General features: G+C 46.2%; 1 protein-coding gene across 2 annotated transcripts in view; it reads right to left on the minus strand.

The window, feature by feature from the left end:
- Positions 1-24,094, minus strand: part of LOC146832943 (uncharacterized) — an 85,577-nt gene that overhangs the window by 10,683 nt on the left and 50,800 nt on the right. For both annotated transcript variants that reach the window (XM_085600431.1, XM_085600432.1), the window contains exons 5-8: positions 22,743-22,916; positions 21,752-21,872; positions 13,576-13,765; positions 13,312-13,424 (exon numbers count right to left, since the gene is read on the minus strand). In XM_085600431.1, coding sequence (XP_085456557.1) covers positions 13,312-13,424; positions 13,576-13,765; positions 21,752-21,872; positions 22,743-22,916 — 598 coding nt within the window. The remainder of the gene's footprint in view (positions 1-13,311; positions 13,425-13,575; positions 13,766-21,751; positions 21,873-22,742; positions 22,917-24,094) is intronic.

The following is a 24,094-nucleotide window of genomic DNA, read 5'->3' on the forward strand; positions in this document are numbered from 1 at the left end:
GATGTTTGCGTGATCGGAGAGTGAACGCACTTCAATAGGGGAGGCCTGGGTACGTTCCCAGGCAACAGAAGTGACAAGAAAGTGGTCCAAGCGAGCATAGGATTTATATGCCACAGAGTAATGTGTAATCATGGTCACTGGGGTGCAAGCCGTGCCAGGCATCTCTGTCAACATTCCCCTAGCCACTCCCAGCCAGACAATGATGACAGGGCTCCCGCTACCCCTGTCCTCAAGCCAGTGCTGTCCATCTCAGAGTCGATCACCAAGTTCAGGTCATCGCCCACCACTACTGCAGGGTCAGGTGTGTGAAGCACCTTGGCAATTGCTTCCATCAAGAAATCTTCTTGATGCTCGTTAGGGGAGTAGTTTGCAGCTACAGTGTAGTGAAAAGTACCCATCCGTACCCTCAGAACTAACAAATGCCCCTTAATCTCAGCCACAGAGCCCAACACCGTGCCCCTAAAGCGCTTGGAAAATAAGATTGCCACACCACCCCTCTTACCCTTCCTGGGGGACCAGTACTGACTAGGAGACCCTCTAGCTTACACCCTATGTGACTATTTTAATCTCCATATATCTGATGGGGATAGTGACTATGTAGGTTTGGCTATTGTAGAACTGAGTTCTAACTAGCCAAGAAAAGTGCTGACCAGTTGTAGATACTATGAGAGACAATACATGAAAGGGATATTCTAGAAGGCTCATCGGAGAGGGATCCCTACCCACCCAAAAACAATTCAAACAAAATAGTAACCTGAATACAAACCGAAGGAAAGAGTACAAAGTGTCCATCCCAAAGGGGGGGCCCAAGAAATATGGGGGCAGCCAAGAGAGCAAGGGACAGCTCCCATCATTAAAATTATCAACCCCTTCCCCCCCCCCCCACGCCCCCCAAAGGCCAAATCATGCTGAATAGCTCACTCATCTATCAATACCTCAGCCATTAGAGTCCAGGGAGTCCCCCTCCGCACTGAAGAGAGTCCGAAGCACGGCAAATCGCTCTTTGACCATTGTTGCAGGGTCAGGACATAAGCGGTCAAGTCTAGACCCAGACCGTGGGCCCCGCTGGCATGTGGGCGGGCCCCAATCCCTGCGACCGCGGGCTTGGAGGACAGGCTGTCCATGTCAAGGTTTAACAGCTTGCAGGTCTCCACTAGAGAACGGAGCTGTTGAAGTTTGCCTTCATAGCGAGAAATGATGCAGAAAGGATGGCCCCAGGTGTAAGCAATTCCAGCTGATCGCAACTGATTGGTCACAGGTCGGAAGTCTCTCAGCTTTTGAAAAGTTCTGGCCACCAGGTCGTGGAGTTGTAGCATGTGGTCTCTGAATTGTAGCATCTGGTTAGAGTGAGACACCTTAAGAATCTCCTCCTTCACTCTGAATTAGTTTACGCAAACCAGGATGTCCGCCGGGGGGCGATTGGGTTGCCGAGGGGGCCCCACCCGAGGACAGCAATCTATTTTAACTGTGGTCTCCCCCGGGGCGTTCAGAACCGCTCGGAACAATGCCTGGACATATCCCTCTAGGTCTTCACCTTCTGCGTCAGTAGGGACTGAGCGAACTCTGACATTGTTCCGTCTCGACCTGTTCTCCAGGTCTTCTTAGTGTGCCTGAAGATTGAGCGGTTGATCTTGCAACCGGACGACCTCTTGCTGGAGAGCAGCAATTTTTTCATCTCTAGCCGTCGTGGAATCCTCAAGCGCGGCCACTCTCTCCTACTGCATCGATATCCCTCCGCACCTCTCTCAGGTCAGCTTGCAGGTCAGTTTTTACAGCCAGAATATCTTCACGTTGCGAATAGGGACTCTAAGAACTCGCGTGTCACCGCCCCTTCAGCGCCCTCTCCAGCAACAACCTGTCCAGCGCTTTGCGAATCCCCGGTGGGCTTCACAAGGAGGTCTCGCACCGTTCGCTCCTTGTTATTTTTTGGCGTCGCCATGTTTTGACCCTGGTAATTGCCCCTAGAGTGTGGTAGCTGCTGTACCGGGGTTGGGTCAGCAGGTCTTCCAGCGCGCACCACACGCATCTGAGGGTATTTTGAGCAAAGCGAATCAGGCTCCTCCCCCCGATAGGGGGTGTATTGCTCCCCCGGCAAAGAAGCGGGCCTGCACCACTCTTGACTTCTCACCTGCAAGTGATGGAATCCGCAAACCAGGCAGCGCCCAGTCTTCAAAATCCTAAGTGGAGCAGGTTCACATGGGAGACAGGGCTGGGCCAGTCCAGGAGGGTACCATCTGCAGACACCGGGCCGTTGCCCCAGAGCAGTAGTGGGCCAGGCTCAACTCAAAGGCATGGGCTGCAACCATCATCCCAGGCTTCACCTCATACTGTGCCACAGAACTCTTCAGGCTCCCCTGAGCCTCATCAGTCGCAGGATGGCTGGGTATGGGCCCTCCTTCACAGCTATTCAGCTGACCTCCCCCACGCTGATTATGCAGTGTTAATCTTCTGCGGCCACTCCCCTTCCCCAGGCACTAGCAGAGACACGGTCGTCAGGGGGAGTAGCTGGACGTAGGACCCCTCTATCAAAGGGGCATGGCGTTGCTCTCTCCAGGTGCCTGGGGCGTCAGTCGCTGGTCACGCAGGCTGTTCACAGCAGGCTGCCACAACCCCCTCTCCCTCCTGGCTCTGCAGCGAGGCAGTCACTTTGGTCCACGCGAGGCCCCCACAGAGTAACCAGCGAGGCCTCACTTCAATTTCACCCAATGCTGCAGATAACCAAGGGGCCTCACTCAATAACAGGCCGCAGGGGCGTCAGCACAATCGTAGGATGATGCGCAGGCCCGTGCTCGCATTGATCAGCACTGCAGCATATTCCACCAAGACCAGCGGCCCCTCTTGTACGGTACCCGCTGCTTCCTTTATTTTGCTGGGTGTCACGTCCAGAGGCAGCACTCAGTCTCCGGTCCGCCTTGGTCTCCGCTGCGGGAGCGGCCCGGACCTCCAGCAGGCCCCGCCTCACCCATCCATGACAGCTGCCGGCTCGCTAGGCCGCAAGTTCGTTCGGGGCTCTGGGGTCAGTCTGTCCTTGTTCGGCGGGGTAAAACCTCCCCTGGGCGTTAAACCAGAGTCCTCACGTGAGAGAGGTGGGAGAGCACCGGTCGCAACACAGTGTCGTACGAGGGTGCTATGTCATTGCAAAGGCCCGGAGAGGACGGAGTTCGAGTGAGACACGTCCGCTCACTCTGCCATCTTAGCCACGCCCTCTGTTTAACTATTTTAAACATTCTCCGTTTCTATGCATTAAAAACTCTGAATGTGAACTCTTTCTTGATCTCCAGTTACCTGTGGTTCAGCGCATCTGGGTAGAAACAATGGTCACCTACCGGTAATTCTGATCACACCCCACCAGGCCTTTTACGCCTAGCTCAGGATGATCCAAGAACAAACAGATGTTTGTGATAATAGTACAAAGGTTTCTGATTTGGATTGGAAACCACAGCTCTTGACCTTAACATGGAGTGCTCTTGGTAGGGCAGCATCTAGTTTCTCAGGCAAAGTAAGTTGACCGCTAACGCTTGTTCCAATAATATGCATCGAAACCAGTGGTTCTTTTGGTTTAATTCCAAATACAGCGGGAGGGGGAAATGTGTATTTAAAAAAAAAACTACCTTCTCGCCCCTTCCTTGCCACATCCCTCCTCCGTTCGGAACAGGAGGCACACCTAGGCTCCCCATAGCCAATCAACGCTGCCATGCAGCGCTGAGACTGGTCTCAGCGCCAAGGTTTGACGCTCAGGCAGGCAGGGGGGCCCTGGCATGTTCTCCACCCAGGATGCAATATAGCCTGGGTGAAGAACATGCAAAGTGCGCATGATTGTTTGGCCGGCCTGAGACGCACACTAAGTGTGCTCACCACTCCCCCTGCTCCTGTCAGAGCAAAGCGGCGGCAGCAGGAACAAGTAAAATGGTAATGTCAAGTTATTTTATTTTTCCTTTATTTCACTGCTAAAAAGCAGTGGGGTGACGCTCCTCTGTCCTAGCGGAGGAGCTGGCACTGCTGCAGTCCAACCCTTCTCTCAGCTCCTCCCCACACACACACACAGCAGCACTCGGAAAGACTGATCAGATGCTCCTCTCAGAAAAGCACCTAACTGAATTAGTAAAGCGAGCCTGGTTTCCTCTGTCCCTACTTCTAGGTCTAGATTCTCCCACCAGCTTTAGTAATATCAGAAATACACTTCCACTGTCTGGGAAAACAACCTCGCCTTGATTGTAAGCACAGAGTCCAGGAGCTTTCAAACCACAGACTTCCATTACATTGGTTCACTCATATGTGCTGTGCATGCAGCAGACAAGCTGCACACAAGTACACACAACATGCAATGTGAAGTTAGCACTAGGACATGGGTTAGCATAACTTGAGAGAGCCAGTAGGCCACCACGCCTATGACGGATACAAAGGTCTGGTCACAAGTACTAATTTACAAAAACAAAACACTATCACGGTCGTCCTACATGCAAAACCATAACATGGACACTCCAAAAAAGGACACCATGCTTGGTGTATCCCTCTAGATCCAGGACCTCACTCATGTCAAGGGACAAGCCTAGGCTTGCTCTCTCCATTAGTGTGAAGCTGGGACCAAAGTAGGTTTAAAAATAAATAAAAAACAGGATAACAGATACTCGCAGCCAGGTACGCAGTGCATGGGCGTACAACTATACACTACGAGACATTCACGTTCCAACTGAAATCTAGTAATCCAAGGCATACTTGGGAGTGGGAGGGGGATTTGGAGATTGAGCACTTAAACTATCCAATATCAGTAAATCAACATCCAGTCCTGCTTTTATGTAAGACAAAGTACTTCTTTTGCATGCAACACAGTACATTTGGCAAGAGGCAATTCATTAACTACACGGGTATTTCAAGTATTTATTACAGACATTTTGTGGAACGACCTTGGCTCTTCCTTTGGGACAGGTATTCCGCAGTAACTTTGTGCAAATTGGACCTTAGCCTTCACGTAGGAATTTTTGGGAGAACTGTTTGAGCTCCTGCGATGTGGTTAATCTTTGTCTAAAAGTTATATCTATACAGTCGCTAGGAAGAGATGCTTCTCTGCCTCTGGAGTCACAATTGTACTGTTCCTTTCATGCCCTTTTAGTGTTTGTGAGACACAGGCCCAACCTGCAAGTGACAGCGATGGGTGGAGACCACATCGCTCCAGATGGAATGCATCTTTTATCAGCCCACGAGCAGAGATTGCCTGGACTCTGCCACAGCCTAGCGAACATGGCTACGGTCTGCGCTGAGTGAGTTTTTGAATGTCCGCAAGGTGAATGTTAGCAGCATGAATACCAGAAGCAGGGTGAAAGTGCTCAGATCTGCTACTTGTGATGTGGTAGATCCATCTCCATGTGATCTTCCTGTGGCCCAAACCCACCACACCAAAATGCTAACAGCCCACCTTGGTCAAAGTGGTGACAAACAGATCAAGGTGTTTGATGATGGGAGATGCAGTCTCCGCCACTCAGGCAGCCCTGCCAAGGGCCATACATCTTGCGTTAGAATAACGCATTTGCGTTAATTTTCCCGCAATGCTCAAGATTGTCATGCAAAAAAGGTGTCCTGAAGTACGATAAAACAGTGTAGTTCCAGTTTCTCGCTTTGCTGGGGCAGGCGCATAAAAACAGAACTTGTTTTCAAAGGCCACAAGATGGCGCTAGCGTACAACGGAAGGAATAGGACTCAATATATTATGATGTGGAAATATCCTGCTATCACAGAAACTCCTATGTAAACCAAATGAACTTCAGAGATTTTAAGACCAGAACACAAAATCACACACCCTCCTAATTTATGTAAAAAAAGCACCCCTGCTTAAAGTATCATAGTGATAGAGCGCCATGTGATTCCGAGATTTGTAGGGGTGCATCATATTCAGTTAGTTGGCACCCGCATATAATCGATGTATATCTAGAAGCTTCATAGAAATGTATTTGCTATAATCATGTAACATAGAAGTGTTAGAATGTAATAACGTTTTGTGAAGTTTAATGTTGCAAGTTATCATGAATGTATTCATTACAACGTAGCGGATTAGTTTTCACAGAATACGGTAATAGAGAAAATGCGTGTCATGTTAGAATTGAAATTGTAGGTTGCTTATTCACATGATGGTAATGTCGAATTAATGCCTAGGATGTGATTCCGTAGTGTGTTTAATTTGTAAGGCCTAATTGCCCATGTAGAAGAGAAGGCCCGTTCATTTCTTATTTTAGCTATGTTTGTAGGCCGGCAGGGTTTTCTTGGTTAAGGTTTGAGTTGCAGCGAAGTGTAAAACTTCAAGATGCAAAGAGTTTTTCTTTTTTAATTCCCATGTTTCTGTTGCAGGTGCAAGGACATTTAGCTCGTTAGTGAGAATAAGTCTTTGTTTTAGGAGTTGAGATACGGTGTGGAGCCAACAGGGGAGTGCATTGGAATGTGCAACTGTAACTCTTAGTACGGAAGGTGCCTGGGACCCAAGGCCAAGCTAACAGACGATGGACAGCTCTGGATGGATATTTACCGGAGGAAGACCTGGCTGAAGAGGGGTGCCAAAGGGCGTGTTCTGCAATATTGGGGTTTTGTATTAAAGACAGTGCCCCGTGGGTTGAGCAGATGAGGCTTAGGCGGGAAGCTAGAAGGAGCATCGAAGATCGAGCTCTCACTAAGTGAAGACTTCTTAGGGAGTTTCACTTCTGACACCTTTTCCGTGATTCTCTTGCATAGGAGGGAATGCTAAGTAGGGATGCCACTTTAGAATAGAGTAGGGACAGAAAGGCTTTGACTGATGATTCCCAGCATTGACATCAGTATTTCGATTTTCTATTTGATGCTTTCAGAATGTGTAATTCTGTTCATTTTTAGTCTAATGCGAATTCTTCGTAGGCTAGCTTTTGTGTTAGTGCCCATTTATCTTTTGTGCCTTGTATTAAGGTGCCTTTATGTTCAGATGTTTTTGCTCATAATAAAATCCCGGAAATTTTAGATCTTGAGTCCTTTGTCCTTTAATGATGTCAACTTGCGGTAGTTATATGTTGATAATTGTGTTTATTCCCTCTACGCTATTTGGCAAGTAAAAAGATCCTGGCGACCTGAGAGGGTTCTTGTAGATAATTGGGTAGACAAGAATCCGGCCCTATCAATAGTATCAAACAGATGTGATGTCCAGCCGCAAAACGAAGCTTCTAAATACATGCCTAAAACTAGGTCAGTCTAAACTGCAGTAAAAGCCATACTTGGAGAACTGTTCAGGGTGAAGATCCCTGCTTGGGCCCCTCTCGCATCGTGTAGTGGGCCTTTGGTCCCACGTGGCAGAGGGTCTGGACAGACTCAATTGATCATGATCTGAGCATGCCATTAATTTGATTGGTGGCCGGCGAGGGAGGCTTAGGCAGGGAATGTCAGTTGAATTTGTTTCTCAAACAGGTGTCCAACCTGGGCTGTGCTGAGACACTCCTAAGTCTGGGTGACATACGGTTAGCGAGAAAGTGTCACTCAGTCGAATGTCACTCATAATTACACTGAAATTATGAAGAGGTCACATAAGCAACCTGAAACCTTGGCAGCTATGCTCAGGTGCACTGAGTGACAGCACAGAACATGTTCCAGATGTTTTCAGTGCCTCACAGTTCTAAGCACATGGGCTCTTCAATGGGAAACCCGCAAAACATGTAAGCAATCCCAGCTATGGGAACTCTAGCTTCAGCACAGGTTGCAGTGACTAGTCTGGGCACTCCCAGAGCTCATACTCTAGCTTAAGCGAGGCAGGCCTTGAGTTGCATTGGCAGTTTCAGTTTATTATTGCCTTGGCTCTTTCACTGCCCCCTATTCTAAACAGACTCCCACGTGCAAGAGCACACCCAATGCCCCTCCCAAGGAGCCCGTGAGCTCCTTACTGCAGCCCCCTCCCTAGCAGCCCCCCCCCCCCCCCCCCCAAGTTTCGGATCTGGAAACTGGGAAAGGGGAGTTTGCAGTCAGCATTCCAACTTTAACACAGAAGAGTGTCGCCATGGATGGGAGGATTTTGGTAGAGAAACCTTGGCACACTGGTGGGAAGTTTGCCCCATCTTAAATGTTAGTATTGAGACAGGGTTCGTGTATCCCAAAAGTCCAGTTCTCAGGTCAATTTCAGGCAGTTCCTGCCATTTGCTTTTTCCTCCGAGACTGATCCAGCAATAGTCTGACCTTTTACATATTCAACACAGACTGATCTAGCCAACGTCTGTCTTCTGGTGTCAACAGGAAGGGAGGCTGGAGATTAGAGTCTTGTCAGGAGGGACTCAAATCAAGGGCACAGTAGAGGAAGAGGCTGCCCCGCTTAAATACTGGTTAACCTACTGGGGGGGTAGCCCTTCCAGCGAACAATGGAGTAGGAAAGGACAGGGATATTTCCCGATACACAAGAGATCCCAGTGTCTCCTCTTCTTCACAAACTGTCGTCCAATACAAAGGAATGTGCTGTAGGAACACTATCAATTTACACTGCTGTCTTGGACCTCCATTTTTAGGTCTCGCCTGGCGTTAGCAGCGTGCATGCGCTGCTCTTGCCTTGCGAGGGCTTCTTGTAATCGATACAGTTTTGGAAGTGGAGTGTAGGCTCCGCCCCCTGTTTCCATTCGCTAGCGTCATCGCGTATGCTATACCCTGGCTTCCCATTCTTTGTGAGGCTTTTTAGTCCCTCCCGGTTACCACCCTGTCCAGTTTTAGCCCCGCCCACCTGGACTGGATGCTTTACTGGCAGCGTGACACTCTCCCCTTCATTACTCGGTGTAGGCACTTTTTCACTTTACATCAGTGCTTTATCACAGCATAGCAGCCGATTGGGAAGGAAGCGCGCCTCTTTTTCCTGCACTGCGTCTGCATCAAAAACAAAGCAGGCTGCCTAAAATGGCTTCCATCTGCTGCCGGCAACGGATTAAGTGCTTTCACTTTTAATTTACGGCCGCCCTTCATCACAGTATAGCGGCCGCTTCGGGAGGCTGTGCACCTTTCGTTTTTTTCTGCACGGCACCTGCAGCTAAACTCGAGCAGGCTTTCTTCAATGGCTTCCGTCGGCAACTGAGCAATCGCTTTCACTTTTAATTTTCTGCCGCGTTTCATCACAGCATGGCAGCTGCTTGCGCAGGTCGCATGCCTTTCTTTTTTCCAGCATGGCGTCCGCAGCTAAAACAGAGCAAGCTGCCTAAAATGGCTTCTGCTCACTGCTGGCAAAAATCAAGCGCTTTAACGTTTAATTTACAGTACACCTCTTCATAGCGGATGAGCTGAGCGCCAAGCAGAAGCAGCCAGTGCTAGTTTACTACTGCAGGCAGGATAATGTGTCAACATACTTCATCAGCAATGCGCCCGTTTTACGAGCGCAGCGCTGGTTTCACTTTCATGGTTGTGTATTTTATCTGGTCTCCCCTCCTCTCCCCCAATTAGTCGGCAGGCTTCAGCACAGCCCTCTCTCTCCATCCCCCTGGCTCCTCAGCTCTGCTGTGAGACAATCGAGGCTGGAGCCCCATGACTGATTGGGAGGGAGAGCAAACAAAATACACCACAATTAAAGTGAAACAAGCGCTGATAAAGTACATTAACAATTGTTTAAAAAAAAAAAAACATGCAGCTGCTCCGGCCGTTAACTGGATTTGATCTCCGTGGAGTACGGCAGGTATTTGATCCATCAGCGCGGTGCCCTTTCATGAGTGTCGTGCTGGTTTTGCTTTCATCGTCTTGCCTTTACCCCCGCTCCTCCACCCAACTCTTCTCTCCCTCCCCCCTTTCTCTTCTCCCTCCCCCTTTCTCTTCTCCCTCCCCCCTTTCTCTTCTCCCTCCCCCCTCCTTTCCAAACAGTGAGCGAGCTCCACTGTTTATCGGAGTAGATCAAAGTGGAGACAAGCTTGTTTATTTTTGCTGGCTCGTGCTTCACTTCCTCCCTTTAAAAGCCAAGTATAAAATTCTTCTCCTCCGAAATAATCCTGTTGCTTTTTGCAGCCTTGGTCCTGCTATCTAAAGACACTGTGGGAGCGAAGTCACACCAGCTCGATACGCAAGAAACGTGAATCTGAACTCACCAAGAAGCATTTCGGCAGCTGCCACTAAATGCGTTTAGTCATGTACATACATAGACTGCCAGGCGCACGAACGTACCATCCATCCATCCATCCATCCATCCAAGGCAGCAGACAGCACGAGTTAGGCTTCAGAAAAACACAGGGGAGTGGGAAGGGATTCTCTTCAGAGATATTCGAGGACCTTTCTTTGCAGGAACAGTAAGAGAATTGGCAAGGGGATATAAACAGGGTGTCAGTGGGACTGAAAGGGTCCAATCTCTACAAAAGGTTTGCTACTGTGTGCTATCTGTGGTGGTGTCCACTGTATAAAGATTCTAATGCAAGGGGCACTTTGTTCAATTTAAAACTCTTGGCAAGCATACAATCAGCTGCCAGCTCTAAGCCGTTCATGCTGAAAACAGACTGGGGCGACGAGAAAGAAATATTGCATTTGAAATATTTGGGGCAGAACAAACAAAGGAGAAAATGGTGGGTGTGCAGCACAGACGCGATGGTGTTCTGGAGCTATAGATTTATATATTTCGTTTGTGTGCCAATTGTTAGGAATTCATTGCAAAATAGATTGGCAGCTGAGGGGATTGATAGATTTATGGAGGTGCTTTTACAACAGCATTAAATCTAGTCTACTGGAACATGAAATGTGCATGTAGCTGCTGTGCAAATGCCTACCCAATATTTTATTACCTGTACTGGACAAACGGTAACAAACGTGTGTAGGACTTACTATCAGATTAGTTGCTGCGTATACACTTTTATCATCTGTGGATAGATGAAAGGCTGAATCAACCACTCCACAATGCAACATGTGACTTGCAAAATATACGCTATGTGTCAGCAACATAAATGACATATGCAAACAAGCATTGAAAATGCAATAGGTCTCACCTTTCATCAAGTTAAAGCCGTTTGCTTTGCTATACAATACCATTAGCAAAGCAAATGGCTTTAACTTAATCAAAGGCGAGACCTATTGCATTTTCAATGCTTGTTACTTTTGGGTGAAAATCAATAGGAGAGTGGATCACTGGTCCTGAGGGAACCAGGGTATTGCATAGTTAGTACTATGTACTGTTTAAGAAACCCTCATTCACGTTTTGGTAAAGGATCGAGGTAAGCGGTATATCTTGGTTCTCCGCTTGATTGTTATTAACGTGATCGCATAATCAGGTGCACTAGACCATAATAAGTCTGATGTGTGCACATCTACAACAATTTTTATGAACTATCCCGAATCCAGTACCAATAAAGACATCTACTGGCTTTACGAGATTTTTAATAAAACACTTTTTTCACCACAAGTCACCTCACTTTCGATTCACGATCACTACTGAGACCACCAGTGGTAAAAGCCTCCGGGTGGAGGAAGCATTGGAGTAACCCAATGATTATGCGATCACGTTAATAACAATCAAGCGGAGAACCAAGATATACCGCTTACCTCGATCCTTTACCAAAACGTGAATGAGGGTTTCTTAAACAGTACATAGTACTAACTATGTTAGGTTCCCTCAGGACCAGTGATCCACTCTCCTATTGATTTTTGCTATATTGAGACAAGGAAGCTGAGTGGACCTAAGCCTCTTCTTTCTCCCTCCTTTTGATTTTTGAGTGTTACTTTTGGGTGTCAGAAAATCTGAAAGGATTCGTGAGTAGCCATATGTAACAGGCATGCGAGAGATCTACACAGTAAAGTTACCCACCCAAACAGCATGCTCCACGTGATTGACGCAAAGGATCCAGTTTGGCTGACTAGCAGACCAACATAAAAAAATAAGGAGAAGCCAGTAGGGGACAGTCTCTAGCAGGTAACTGCACTGCCACTATGTGTGGCTGCAACCACTGTTCATGTACAGCAGCCTGGTGAGTGGACAGTCCTCAGCAGAGGGTGCACATGGTGTGCCCTTCCAGATGAGAGCCCGCTTCAGTGTTACGGCACACTCTCAGTGAGCACTCATCTTGTGTACGAAGGCAAAAAACTAAAATGAATCTACAGAACTTACTATGGTGAACTTATTAAAAAATATATTTTTATTGGGACTTTCCATAGTATAGTAAAGTCAGTAATACAGCATGGAATACAGTCCTGGATAACAGCAATTGCGGTTGAAGTTAAGTGGTTCAGGCACGACGGGTGTGGGTTGGAGTCCCACTAGAACGTCGAGCCATAACAAAATGCAACAAGAACCAAGTCGAAGAATTGGGTAAAGGGGCAGGGTCGGAGGCACTCCTAGTGAGTACTGTAAGTATGTGTAGGATTGGGATAAAGGGGGATAGCGCACAATGTTGGAGTGGCACAGTCAGTGGATGAAGACATAATGAACATGTGTCCGGTGTACTTTTCGCAGGCAGACGGGATGCAGAGTGCTACCTCAGTGAAACTCTGAGTATCCTATGAGATGGGGAGCATGTATCTAAGCGGCTCATGTGTGGGGAGTCAATTAGGCATGGTCCTTTGGGATACTAGGATGCAGGAATTGGAAAAGTATTGTGTCCCATTTAGGAGAGATGGGGTGCCTGCAAATGCGGCATGCATCCTCATAACAGAGAGCTGCTCCCTCTGCAGTTTCCCACTTCTGCGCCGCACCAGTGCTTTCCAATGCATTGTAAGTGTTGGTTTGGCTAGCAGTAAAGCTAGGCTCACTAATCATATGTGGACAGCATGACATTTTCGGCATTTAAAAACATGGAGGGCGCATACCTCCCAGGAACTGAGGTCAATGAGTTCGGTGACGTCATGCAATGTGGTATGTACATCTCGCCAAAAGGTGTGGAGGGCAGGACAGGCCCATAGCATATGGCGATAGTCAGCCTCATCCGACCAGCAGCAGGGGCTTGTTAGATGTGCAGTAGGAAAGTGCTTGTTTAGTTGTGTGGGCGCTAGGTATGCTCGGTGAAGTATGTGGAACTGTCTGTTTTTAAATCCCGCGTTTCTCAAGACCGCATGTGGGAATGCCAGCGCCTGGGCCCATGCCTTGTCGTGGAGCACCTTAAGTCATCTACCCATTTGGTTTGGAGGGGGCCTAATGAAATGCCAGTGTGACTATGTATCGCTTTATAAAGCTATGTTCTCAAGCGGCAACATTCGCCCAACTTGCTATGGTGAACTTGAGGCAGGGACGCATGTTCACCAGAGCAGTGCAGGAGACCTTTTTCATTCCACGAGAGACAGAACTCTACAGAGACTACTCTGTGTCCAGAGGGCAACACCACAAACCCAGAGGAGATATGGGTACCCTGGTTACTAAAGTGGTAATGCGACACTTACTGATGACCTCCATAGGTGCTCGTCTGTTCCATGCGGGAGTCTTTTTGTACTCCATGTGTGGTGTGCCGCCATTGCACCGTTCAGGTCGCTCAGTCCCCACTGAGGCCAAAAGCCTGTAAATAACAGGAATATTCAGTAAGACATTGCCACACAGTAATGTACATTATGTACTGGATAGAGCTCCAACTCAACTTACACTCTGTGCCTCAGGACCGGTTTGACTACCCATAAATGTTTGGTGTCTCTGTAAACCCCACCCTTTACCTTTGATCCAGACTGAATTTCGCCCGTCTGTAAGCCTCAGTGGTACTGGGGGTACTCCTAGACCGTGCTAGTGGTCGACGTTCATACACACATTTAGGAGTGGAGGAACCCGAGGCTTTGTGCCTCGAGAAGGAGGGAGAAGACGGCTTGATCTCCACCGTGGTATCTGGACGGGTCTGCGCCTCAATGCCTAGGGTAGAAAGCAAAGGTAACTTGCTTAGTACATCAATATTTGATGTGTTATTCCTCGTGGTAACATGACATGGTAGTAGCAGTGGGCCCACTTGAGTGCAACGAGATTGTATAGTTAGACGGCTACCTCAAGGCAAACAGATCTATAATATCAACTTGGGTAGAAGAACCTTCTATCATGGCATGCCAACCGTTGACCTCCGCACCACCCCATAGCATATGCAGAGCTTACAGACTCCATGGAGACAGCCACCACTTAATTTACACCAATCATGGAAGCTCAATGTAGACTGCGTTAAACCTCAAGGCTCAGACTGTTCAAGCTTCGTCCGGACATCGCTATCGTTAATCAGCCTTGTGCAGCACTGACCCTCAAGATACTTGGATCTCACAACTGACTGCAGACAGCAAAGTCAGCTCTCAGGTCACACAATACTCCGTAGGCAATGCAGTAATGCTAGAGATGAAACCTTTGGCCAAGCCCCCCTGTAGTATTCCCAACACTATAACACACAAATCAACTCTCGGGTCTGAGCAACTTTAAAACTTGAGCATGAAAGCAAGGATACTATGTGAACACTGTGTCTGAAATGACAGTACCCTAGTGAGGAAAAGGGGAGAAATCCCTTTAGGACGAATGCCCTCACTCACCCGAAGGTGACATGCTTCATCATTTGGGCTTTCTCCTCTCAGTGGGAAAACCTAGTCCCACTGAGGGCTACAACCACCGCACTGAGAGGTGGGAGCTCAGGGATGTTTTAGGATTTAGGATACTTAGATCTTAAAGATGAGCACTAGCGTGAGGTGAGGGCGCAGCGCAAAAAGATAGTATTATGTTTTAAAGAAGATGTGAAAAAGTGATCTAAAACCGACTAGTGCTATTGAAAAAATGATTTTTATTGGCTCATTAGCCCTGTCAGAAATAAAAGCAGTGCAAAGCAGTGACTATTGAAAACTGCTTGGTGACAAAAGGTCAACATGGTTATTGGCTGAAACATCTAGAAAGTATGTATGGCTTTCATCAGGACCGAGGAAAACAAAGCTGCTGCTACAAGGTGTAACACACGTGCAAATAAAGTTTGAAAAAAAGACCAAACCAGTTAATGCTCTTGCGGATACGATCTCGCTGGAACTTGTCTGAAAATAAAGAAGACACAGGTAGAAACAAAGTAACCCTTGTTACTCAATAACAGTCGTGTTTGAGACCATAGTATATGTGTCTCAAACCTAATGCAAGAGTCCAAACTGTTAAAAAGCTCTAGTAATAAAGACTCACCCAAATTTTGGGACAAGTGGGCCCACCTCAACCTGGTTGCAACTCAGGGAATGGAGCCCCGCTCTAGAAAAATAAGCAAGCGTCAACTAATCAATATATTTTGCTTACTCACAAGGTGCCAAGAAATGTGAAAAAAATCAGTAAGAACCAAGAGGATCAGAGTTGGAGGCATACAGTCTGATGCACATATTCCTATTAAATGCTGAAGATGTACATCATGCATTAAACTAATTAGAATAGACCCCTTGTAGGTGTTCTTGGACGGGGTCAAAACGTAAATCTAATGGGCCAAATTAAGTTTTTATCGATTGACCATCACCCAAACAGCCATACCCTATCTTAAAAATAAAGACAATTGGCACATACATCTTGAGGACGACCCTTCATGGGTGTTCTGCAGAGTTGTGAGAGTAAAGATAAGGTAGGCAAACGTAGGCTAAAATTCTTGCCATACTGTCATCAGCCCAGCAACCAAGGCAAACCTTTATAGGATAGACAATTCTCACATACAAAAGAATTTAACCCCCTAAGTGATGTTCTGAGCTGTGATCAAAATAGTTGTCAACGCAGGCTCAAATGCTCGCTATTGTGACCAAAAACTGACCGCCACACCAAGCGCCGAGACCCTTAGCAATTTAAACCAGAACATAGACAATTTATCCTAGACATTTGCCACGCACAGAGGAATTGAAGCCCCTGTGATGGTGTTCAAAAATAGTGGTCAAGGCGGCTATAAATGTAAACTGGGCTCTTCGCCACAATATCTACAGATTAAACACCTCAAGTACCAAAGAAAACATGGAAGTTTGGCCCAGACATAGCGACTATCACATACGCCCAACACGTTGCAAAATAGTATTTGTCAAACTACAATCCCAAGTACTCACCTCTCCGTCGGTACTCCGTCGCAGTACAGGAATTACAACCGGAGGTACCGACGGGGTGAGGGAAGTGAAGATAAATACCCATCGGGTTTTCGAATAGCGATGTAAGGACCCCATTGGTGTCTAACCGAACTGCCTGTACCCGCGAGAGTGTTTAAAGACCCCGTGGGTGTCTAACAGTTCTGCCTGTCACAAATTAGACGCTAGATGTTAAAGAACTGGTGTACGCATGCGCGGTGAAATAGCATGCTTACACACAAGCCCTTCGATATCACAGGAAAAAAGCCAGCCCCTTAAAAACAATATTTAGTCGGAAAACTAAGGCCAAGCCAAGAAATATGTATTTATGTTCGGCATTGTTAACACAGTAATAGTGGGAGCATAAGCAATGTTAATTTATCACTCCAACATTATCCATGAATCAGGGGCTGATCAATATTTGTATGGTTGTAGAATGCATAGTGTCGGCATAGAGTAAAGGCAACTATCAAGGCAGGAGTGGGTGGTGCAAACACACAAGTCTGGGGGACACTCAAACAGAGGAATACATGATCCTGAAGGAGATAAACACTGTCACCATCATGATGTGTGTTAAATCACAAAACAATTGGCCAATCGATATTATTATAGTTGGCAAATCCAACATCCTGAATGGTACAAGGTCATAGAGACAGCCAAGGGATTGCCTCATTTAACCCTAAAGTGTCACTCTTTATGCGGAACACCCACCGCTGTTCCCTCCTAAAGAGAAATTGTGAAATGTCAGTGATATGTTGAGGAATAAGGGGCTGCTCCAAAATTGTCCACACTAGGTCATCTGCCTGGTGGTTTAGATCCAGAAAGTGATTCGTCATTTTTGTGGCCCTCCTCTTACATCGAATGGTGCTTTTATGTTCAAGGATTCTAGTTTTGGCCTTCCGTGTAGCCATACCCACATATCGCATGTGACAGGGGCACGTAATGAGGTAAATGACATTCTCACTGTTGCAGTTGGTGTGTTTCTGCAACAACCATGGTTTACCGGTGCCGATGTCAACTTCTGTCATGTGTGAGGTCTGTGGACACGCTGCACATGAGCCGCATGGGTAATGGCCTTTTACCGGTGGCAGTCCCCATAGTGACTGTTGTTTACTGGCCGTGTGCAAGATTCTTGGTCTCGTATGAACAATATGATCTTTAATATTTGCACTTCTTTTAAAGGCAAAGAGTGGAGGTGCTAGGGCCTCTGTACCGATGTTGAGGATCTTCCAATGTTTAAGGATACTGCTCTTGATCTTATTTGAGTGGGTATTGTAGGTGTTCACACAGGTCAGTCTGTCAGAAGGTTCTTTTGGGCTGGGTAGATCAATCAGAGCTTCTCGATTGTTATTTGCTGCTCTTTTGTAGGACATACGTATAACTTTCTTAGGATAGTTACGTTCCTCGAGTTGGGTACTGAGAAGTTTGGCATGCACATTGTATTTATCAAGGGATGAACAATTCCTCCTAATTCTTAAAAACTGGCCAAAGGGAAGATTCTTCCTGAGGGATTTGGGATGGAAACTCTCAAAAGATAATAACGAGTTACGGGCTGTGGGTTTACGGTATAATTCTGTACCAAGCCCTCCATCCTCAGGAAAAATTTGAATATCCAAAAATGGTAAACTTTCATTTGAATATTCAACTGTGAATTTTAGGAAGTTGTTCTGTGTGTTCATCCAAGTGTGGGAGGCCACAATGGTATCTAAAGATCCCCTCCACACCACGAACACATAGTCGATGTATCGTTTCCAAAAACAAATGTGACTTCTGAAGGGATTGTCTTCTTTGAATATTATGGACTGTTCAAATGAGTGTACGTACAGATTCGCCAGACTCATTTGAACAGTCCATAATATTCAAAGAAGACAATCCCTTCAGAAGTCACATTTGTTTTTGGAAACGATACATCGACGATGTGTTCGTGGTGTGGAGGGGATCTTCAGATACCATTGTGGCCTTCCACACTTGGATGAACACACAGAACAACTTCCTAAAATTCACAGTTGAATATTCAAATGAAAGTTTACCATTTTTGGATATTCGAATTTTTCCTGAGGATGGAGGGCTTGGTACAGAATTATACCGTAAACCCACAGCCCGTAACTCGTTATTATCTTTTGAGAGTTTCCATCCCAAATCCCTCAGGGAGAATCTTCCCTTTGGCCAGTTTTTAAGAATTAGGAGGAATTGTTCATCCCTTGACAAATACAATGTGCATGCCAAACTTCTCAGTACCCAACTCAAGGAACGTAACTATCCTAAGAAAGTTATACGTATGTCCTACAAAACAGCAGCAAATAACAATCGAGAAGCTCGGATTGATCTACCCAGCCCAAAAGAACCTTCTGACAGACTGACCTGTGTGAACGCCTACAATACCCACTCAAATAAGATCAAGAGCAGTATCCTTAAACATTGGAAGATCCTCAACATGGGTACAGAGGCCCTAGCACCTCCACTCTTTGCCTTTAAAAGAAGTGCAAATATTAAAGATCATATTGTTCATACGAGACCAAGAATCTTGCACACTGCCAGTAAACAACAGTCACTATGGGGACTGCCACCGGTAAAAGGCCATTACCCATGCGGCTCATGTGCAGCGTGTCCACAGACCTCACACATGACAGAAGTTGACATCGGCACCGGTAAACCATGGTTGTTGCAGAAACACACCAACTGCAACAGTGAGAATGTCATTTACCTCATTACGTGCCCCTGTCACATGCGATATGTGGGTATGACTACACGGAAGGCCAAAACTAGAATCCTTGAACATAAAAGCACCATTCGATGTAAGAGGAGGGCCACAAAAATGACGAATCACTTTTTGGATCTAAACCACCAGGCAGATGACCTAGTGTGGACAATTTTGGAGCAGCCCCTTATTCCTCAACATATCACTGACATTTCACAATTTCTCTTTAGGAGGGAACAGCGGTGGGTGTTCCGCATAAAGAGTGACACTTTAGGGTTAAATGAGGCAATCCCTTGGCTGTCTCCATGACCTTGTACCATTCAGGATGTTGGATTTGCCAACTATAATAATATCGATTGGCCAATTGTTTTGTGATTTAACACACATCATGATGGTGACAGTGTTTATCTCCTTCAGGATCATGTATTCCTCTGTTTGAGTGTCCCCCAGACTTGTGTGTTTGCACCACCCACTCCTGCCTTGATAGTTGCCTTTACTCTATGCCGACACTATGCATTCTACAACCATACAAATATTGATCAGCCCCTGATTCATGGATAATGTTGGAGTGATAAATTAACATTGCTTATGCTCCCACTATTACTGTGTTAACAATGCCGAACATAAATACATATTTCTTGGCTTGGCCTTAGTTTTCCGACTAAATATTATTTTTAAGGGGCTGGCTTTTTTCCTGTGATATCGAAGGGCTTGTGTGTAAGCATGCTATTTCACCACGCATGCGTACACCAGTTCTTTAACATCTAGCGTCTAATTTGTGACAGGCAGAACTGTTAGACACCCACGGGGTCTTTAAACACTCTTGCGGGTACAGGCAGTTCGGTTAGACACCAATGGGGTCCTTACATCACTATTCGAAAACCCGATGGGTATTTATCTTCACTTCTCTCACCCCGTCGGTACCTCCGGTTGTAATTCCTGTACTGCGACGGAGTACCGACGGAGAGGTGAGTACTTGGGATTGTAGTTTGACAAATACTATTTTACAACGTGTTGGGCGTATGTGATAGTCGCTATGTCTGGGCCAAACTTCCATGTTTTCTTTGGTACTTGAGGTGTTTAATCTGTAGATATTGTGGCGAAGAGCCCAGTTTACATTTATAGCCGCCTTGACCACTATTTTTGAACACCATCACAGGGGCTTCAATTCCTCTGTGCGTGGCAAATGTCTAGGATAAATTGTCTATGTTCTGGTTTAAATTGCTAAGGGTCTCGGCGCTTGGTGTGGCGGTCAGTTTTTGGTCACAATAGCGAGCATTTGAGCCTGCATTGACAACTATTTTGATCACAGCTCAGAACATCACTTAGGGGGTTAAATTCTTTTGTATGTGAGAATTGTCTATCCTATAAAGGTTTGCCTAGGTTGCTGGGCTGATGACAGTATGGCAAGAATTTTAGCCTACATTTGCCTACCTTATCTTTACTCTCACAACTCTGCAGAACACCCATGAAGGGTCGTCCTCAAGATGTGTGTGCCAATTGTCTTTATTTTTAAGATAGGGTATGGCTGTTTGGGTGATGGTAAATCGATAAAAACTTAATTTGGCCCATTAGATTTACGTTTTGACCCCGTCCAAGAACACCTACAAGGGGTCTATTCTAATTAGTTTAATGCATGATGTACATCTTCTGCATTTAATAGGAATATGTGCATCAGACTGTATGCCTCCAACTCTGATCCTCTTGGTTCTTACTGATTTTTTTCACATTTCTTGGCACCTTGTGAGTAAGCAAAATATATTGATTAGTTGACGCTTGCTTATTTTTCTAGAGCGGGGCTCCATTACTGGAGTTGCAACCAGGTTGAGGTGGGCCCACTTGTCCCAAAATTTGGGTGAGTCTTTATTACTAGAGCTTTTTAACAGTTTGGACTCTTGCATTAGGTTTGAGACACATATACTATGGTCTCAAACACGACTGTTATTGAGTAACAAGGGTTACTTTGTTTCTACCTGTGTCTTCTTTATTTTCAGACAAGTTCCAGCGAGATCGTATCCGCAAGAGCATTAACTGGTTTGGTCTTTTTTTCAAACTTTATTTGCACGTGTGTTACACCTTGTAGCAGCAGCTTTGTTTTCCTCGGTCCTGATGAAAGCCATACATACTTTCTAGATGGTTATTGGCTGAAACATGTTGACCTGTTGTCACCAAGCAGTTTTCAATAGTCACTGCTTTGCACTGCTTTTATTTCTGACAGGGCTAATGAGCCAATAAAAATCATTTTTTCAATAGCACTAGTCGGTTTTAGATCACTTTTTCACATCTTCTTTAAAACATAATACTATCTTTTTGCGCTGCGCCCTCGCCTCACGCTAGTGCTCATCTTTGGAATCTAAGTATCCTAAATCCTAAAACATCCCTGAGCTCCCAACTCTCAGTGCGGTGGTTGTAGCCCTCAGTAGGACTAGGTTTTCCCACTGAGAGGAGAAAGCCCAAATGATGAAGCATGTCACCTTCGGGTGAGTGAGGGCATTCGTCCTAAAGGGATTTCTCCCCTTTTCCTCACTAGGGTACTGTCATTTCAGACACAGTGTTCACATAGTATCCTTGCTTTCATGCTCAAGTTTTAAAGTTGCTCAGACCCGAGAGTTGATTTGTGTGTTATAGTACGATTTGGGGAAATAAACTACTCGCAGGTCTTAAAATTTGTTCCCTCGGACCCCCCCTTCCTCTTCTTTGTGTGTTAAAAAGTATTCCCAACACTAACATACGGAGGTCCTCAGGTACAACATTGAAACACTACCCATGTTGACCACTTGACAGACACTCTTCGCTTCAGAGTACAACCACAGAGTAGCAGCACTATCTCTTTGCAAATGCTCTTGGAGTCCTAGTCAGGGGTATGAAGCACTAACTACAGCTACAATACCTACTCATAGAAACCAACAGCATTGCGACAGCACAGTAACGTCAATACGGCACTATACAAGTCTCTAACATAAGTGGGTGAAGAACAAAGGTCTGTGAGGCTGCTACCCCAGGCATGGGGGGGGGGGGGGGGTCAGCTCACTCTTGCGCATGCCAGCGACATCAGAGCAATCATCCACCCCAAGTGTCCCAGCTCTGATCCAATTAGAGAACACTCACTATACGTAGCCTGTGAGGAGCCCCTGGTCCAGGGCGGGGTGTATGCATCTACCACCTCCGAAGTGGAGTTCAGGAAGCAGTGTTTAACCAGCAGTCCTCGCTCCTCATCAAACCTCTTCCTCTGAAACAGATGAGGGAAGATTGAGAGAAGGGTGGGAGGAGAAAAGGAGACCGGCATGGAAGAAAAAGCAAGTCGTGCAGTTCAGATGGTGAAGGAAGGGAGAGCAGGGAGGTCAAGAGAGAGTGGAGGAGAAGAGACCACGTTTGATGGAAGAGAAAGGAACCGAGAAGGAGTGATAGAAAAGGAGAGAGGGTCACATCATTTCTGGCTGATAGTTAGATGAAGATTCAGTTTGCCTTTAAAATTATCTGGGGATGGTGGTGGCTTGAGGTAACTGGGCTACCAAAATGGTTTCAGCTTCAACCCAAGTAGTAAAATTACAGTTCAGTGTTTGAGGATTGGGACTGTGTATGATGGGGCAGTGTCAAGATCGCAGGACCGCTTCTTGTCCTACATCACACTTAAATCAGACTTGAGCTTCCTAGTCATTCTGCTCATCCTCCCACAGCACACCTCAGCCTCCTTCCTGCAGTCAGGCCGTACCAGCCTCACTCCATTCTCCACAGCAGACCAGAGCCAGTCCTTGGCCTCCATATCCCAGTCTGCCCTAGAACCCTCTAGCTCACACACCAGCCGCCGCATCCCACAGTTCAAGCCTTAGCCTCCTTGTTCCAGTCTAGTCCAGCATCTGGTGCTGCAGCCTCCTTAGACACATTTGCTCACCTCAGGTCATTCTCATTGGCCCAAGTTGCTTCAAACTCACAGTAAAACTCACAGCCTTCCTAACGCAGTCTATCTTTTCACCTTCCACTGCCCCTGCTGCACCACCTCATTCACCCATCTCATGCCCAAGCATTCTGTCTTAGTTTACTCCTTCCCCGGACCAGACACTCCAGCTTAGTCGTAACATCTCCTTCCCGTCTGCCTCACCTCGCGTCCCAGACGGATAGCGGCCTCCGTAAAGTTCCTCCTCTCCTCCTGGAAGATGCGCTTCTGCTCCTCAAAGGCCGCCCGGTCCTCCTGCAGGCGGAGCTGCTCCTCCAGAAAGTAGGAGCCCCGGATGGGAGTGGGGAGGTCGTTACTGAGGGACAAGACAAGCTGCTCCTGCAAGGGGTTGACAAGGCGGTAGCATCCAATTAGAGAGTAGTAAAAAAAATAAAAAAAATAAAAATCTGCTTTATTCGACTATTACAAAATAGTCATAAAAGCACATTCAAATACAAACATCAACTGATTTCCGTAAACATAAAAATTAATCGAGATTAATACATATCAAATTAATCACATGATTGAATTGCTGACTTAAAACATTAATTAAAAATGATAAGACTAAAACAACCGGATGAGTTTCCGATAATGATTGTAACATCAAGTAGGCCGCACGGCATGGCCTTAAACCACAAATTCTTAAAATCGACAGAGTAGTGACCATACAGAAAGCACAATGTGGGTGCATTTAACTTAAGGATGAGCAGTACTTGGAGTATTAAGAGTAGTGAAGTACAACACATCCAAAGCATAAAAACGGACAGTTATTGAGAACAGATATAGGTGGGTAGTCCAAGGAACTCATGGAGAGCCAAGACAGAGCTCTGTCTTGTCTCGAAGAGCCCAAATAAGAGCACACAAGACGGAAAAGCTTCAGTTTTCCATGATGCATGTCTGGCTCCAAGATTGCCTTCTACCCACACACACTTAGGCCCATACATACTTGCACTCTTACACACCGCTTCATTCACATGAATCCACCATCTGTTTCAGTCTATCCCAGTTTCTCGCTCTGTCTTACACTTACTTTTTTTTCTCAGCCCCCTCTCTACCAATCTGACTGCCAGTCTGGGTATTGCGCTCACTTTTTCTGTCATTTTCCTGCCCTTTCTCCCTCTTTCTTGGTTTCAACTCAATGTTCTAATTGATGCCTTCCTTTTCTTTTAACTCCTTCTTCCGGTAAATCTGGAACATGCAGCAAAATATACACACACACACACACATATATATACACACATATATATATATATACACACACGCACACATACATACACACATACAACACACATTCACTGAAAAAACCCATAGGTTTCAGGAACGTTATAGTTAGTTGGACATTTCACTCGTACAAAACCATAGAAATTCCGGTGTTATAGTTCAGCTAACTACAACTCGCGCCCCCGCAATGCACTGCTGAAGAAGTCACATATTACATCATTCATGACATTGTCAGTGACATCACTGATGACCTCTCAAATGACATCACTGATGATCTCATCCAGTGACTGTTTCTG

Source organism: Triturus cristatus, chromosome 4_2 (assembly GCF_964204655.1).
Source record: "Triturus cristatus chromosome 4_2, aTriCri1.1, whole genome shotgun sequence".
In the NCBI taxonomy this organism is placed as follows: Eukaryota; Metazoa; Chordata; class Amphibia; order Caudata; family Salamandridae; genus Triturus; species Triturus cristatus.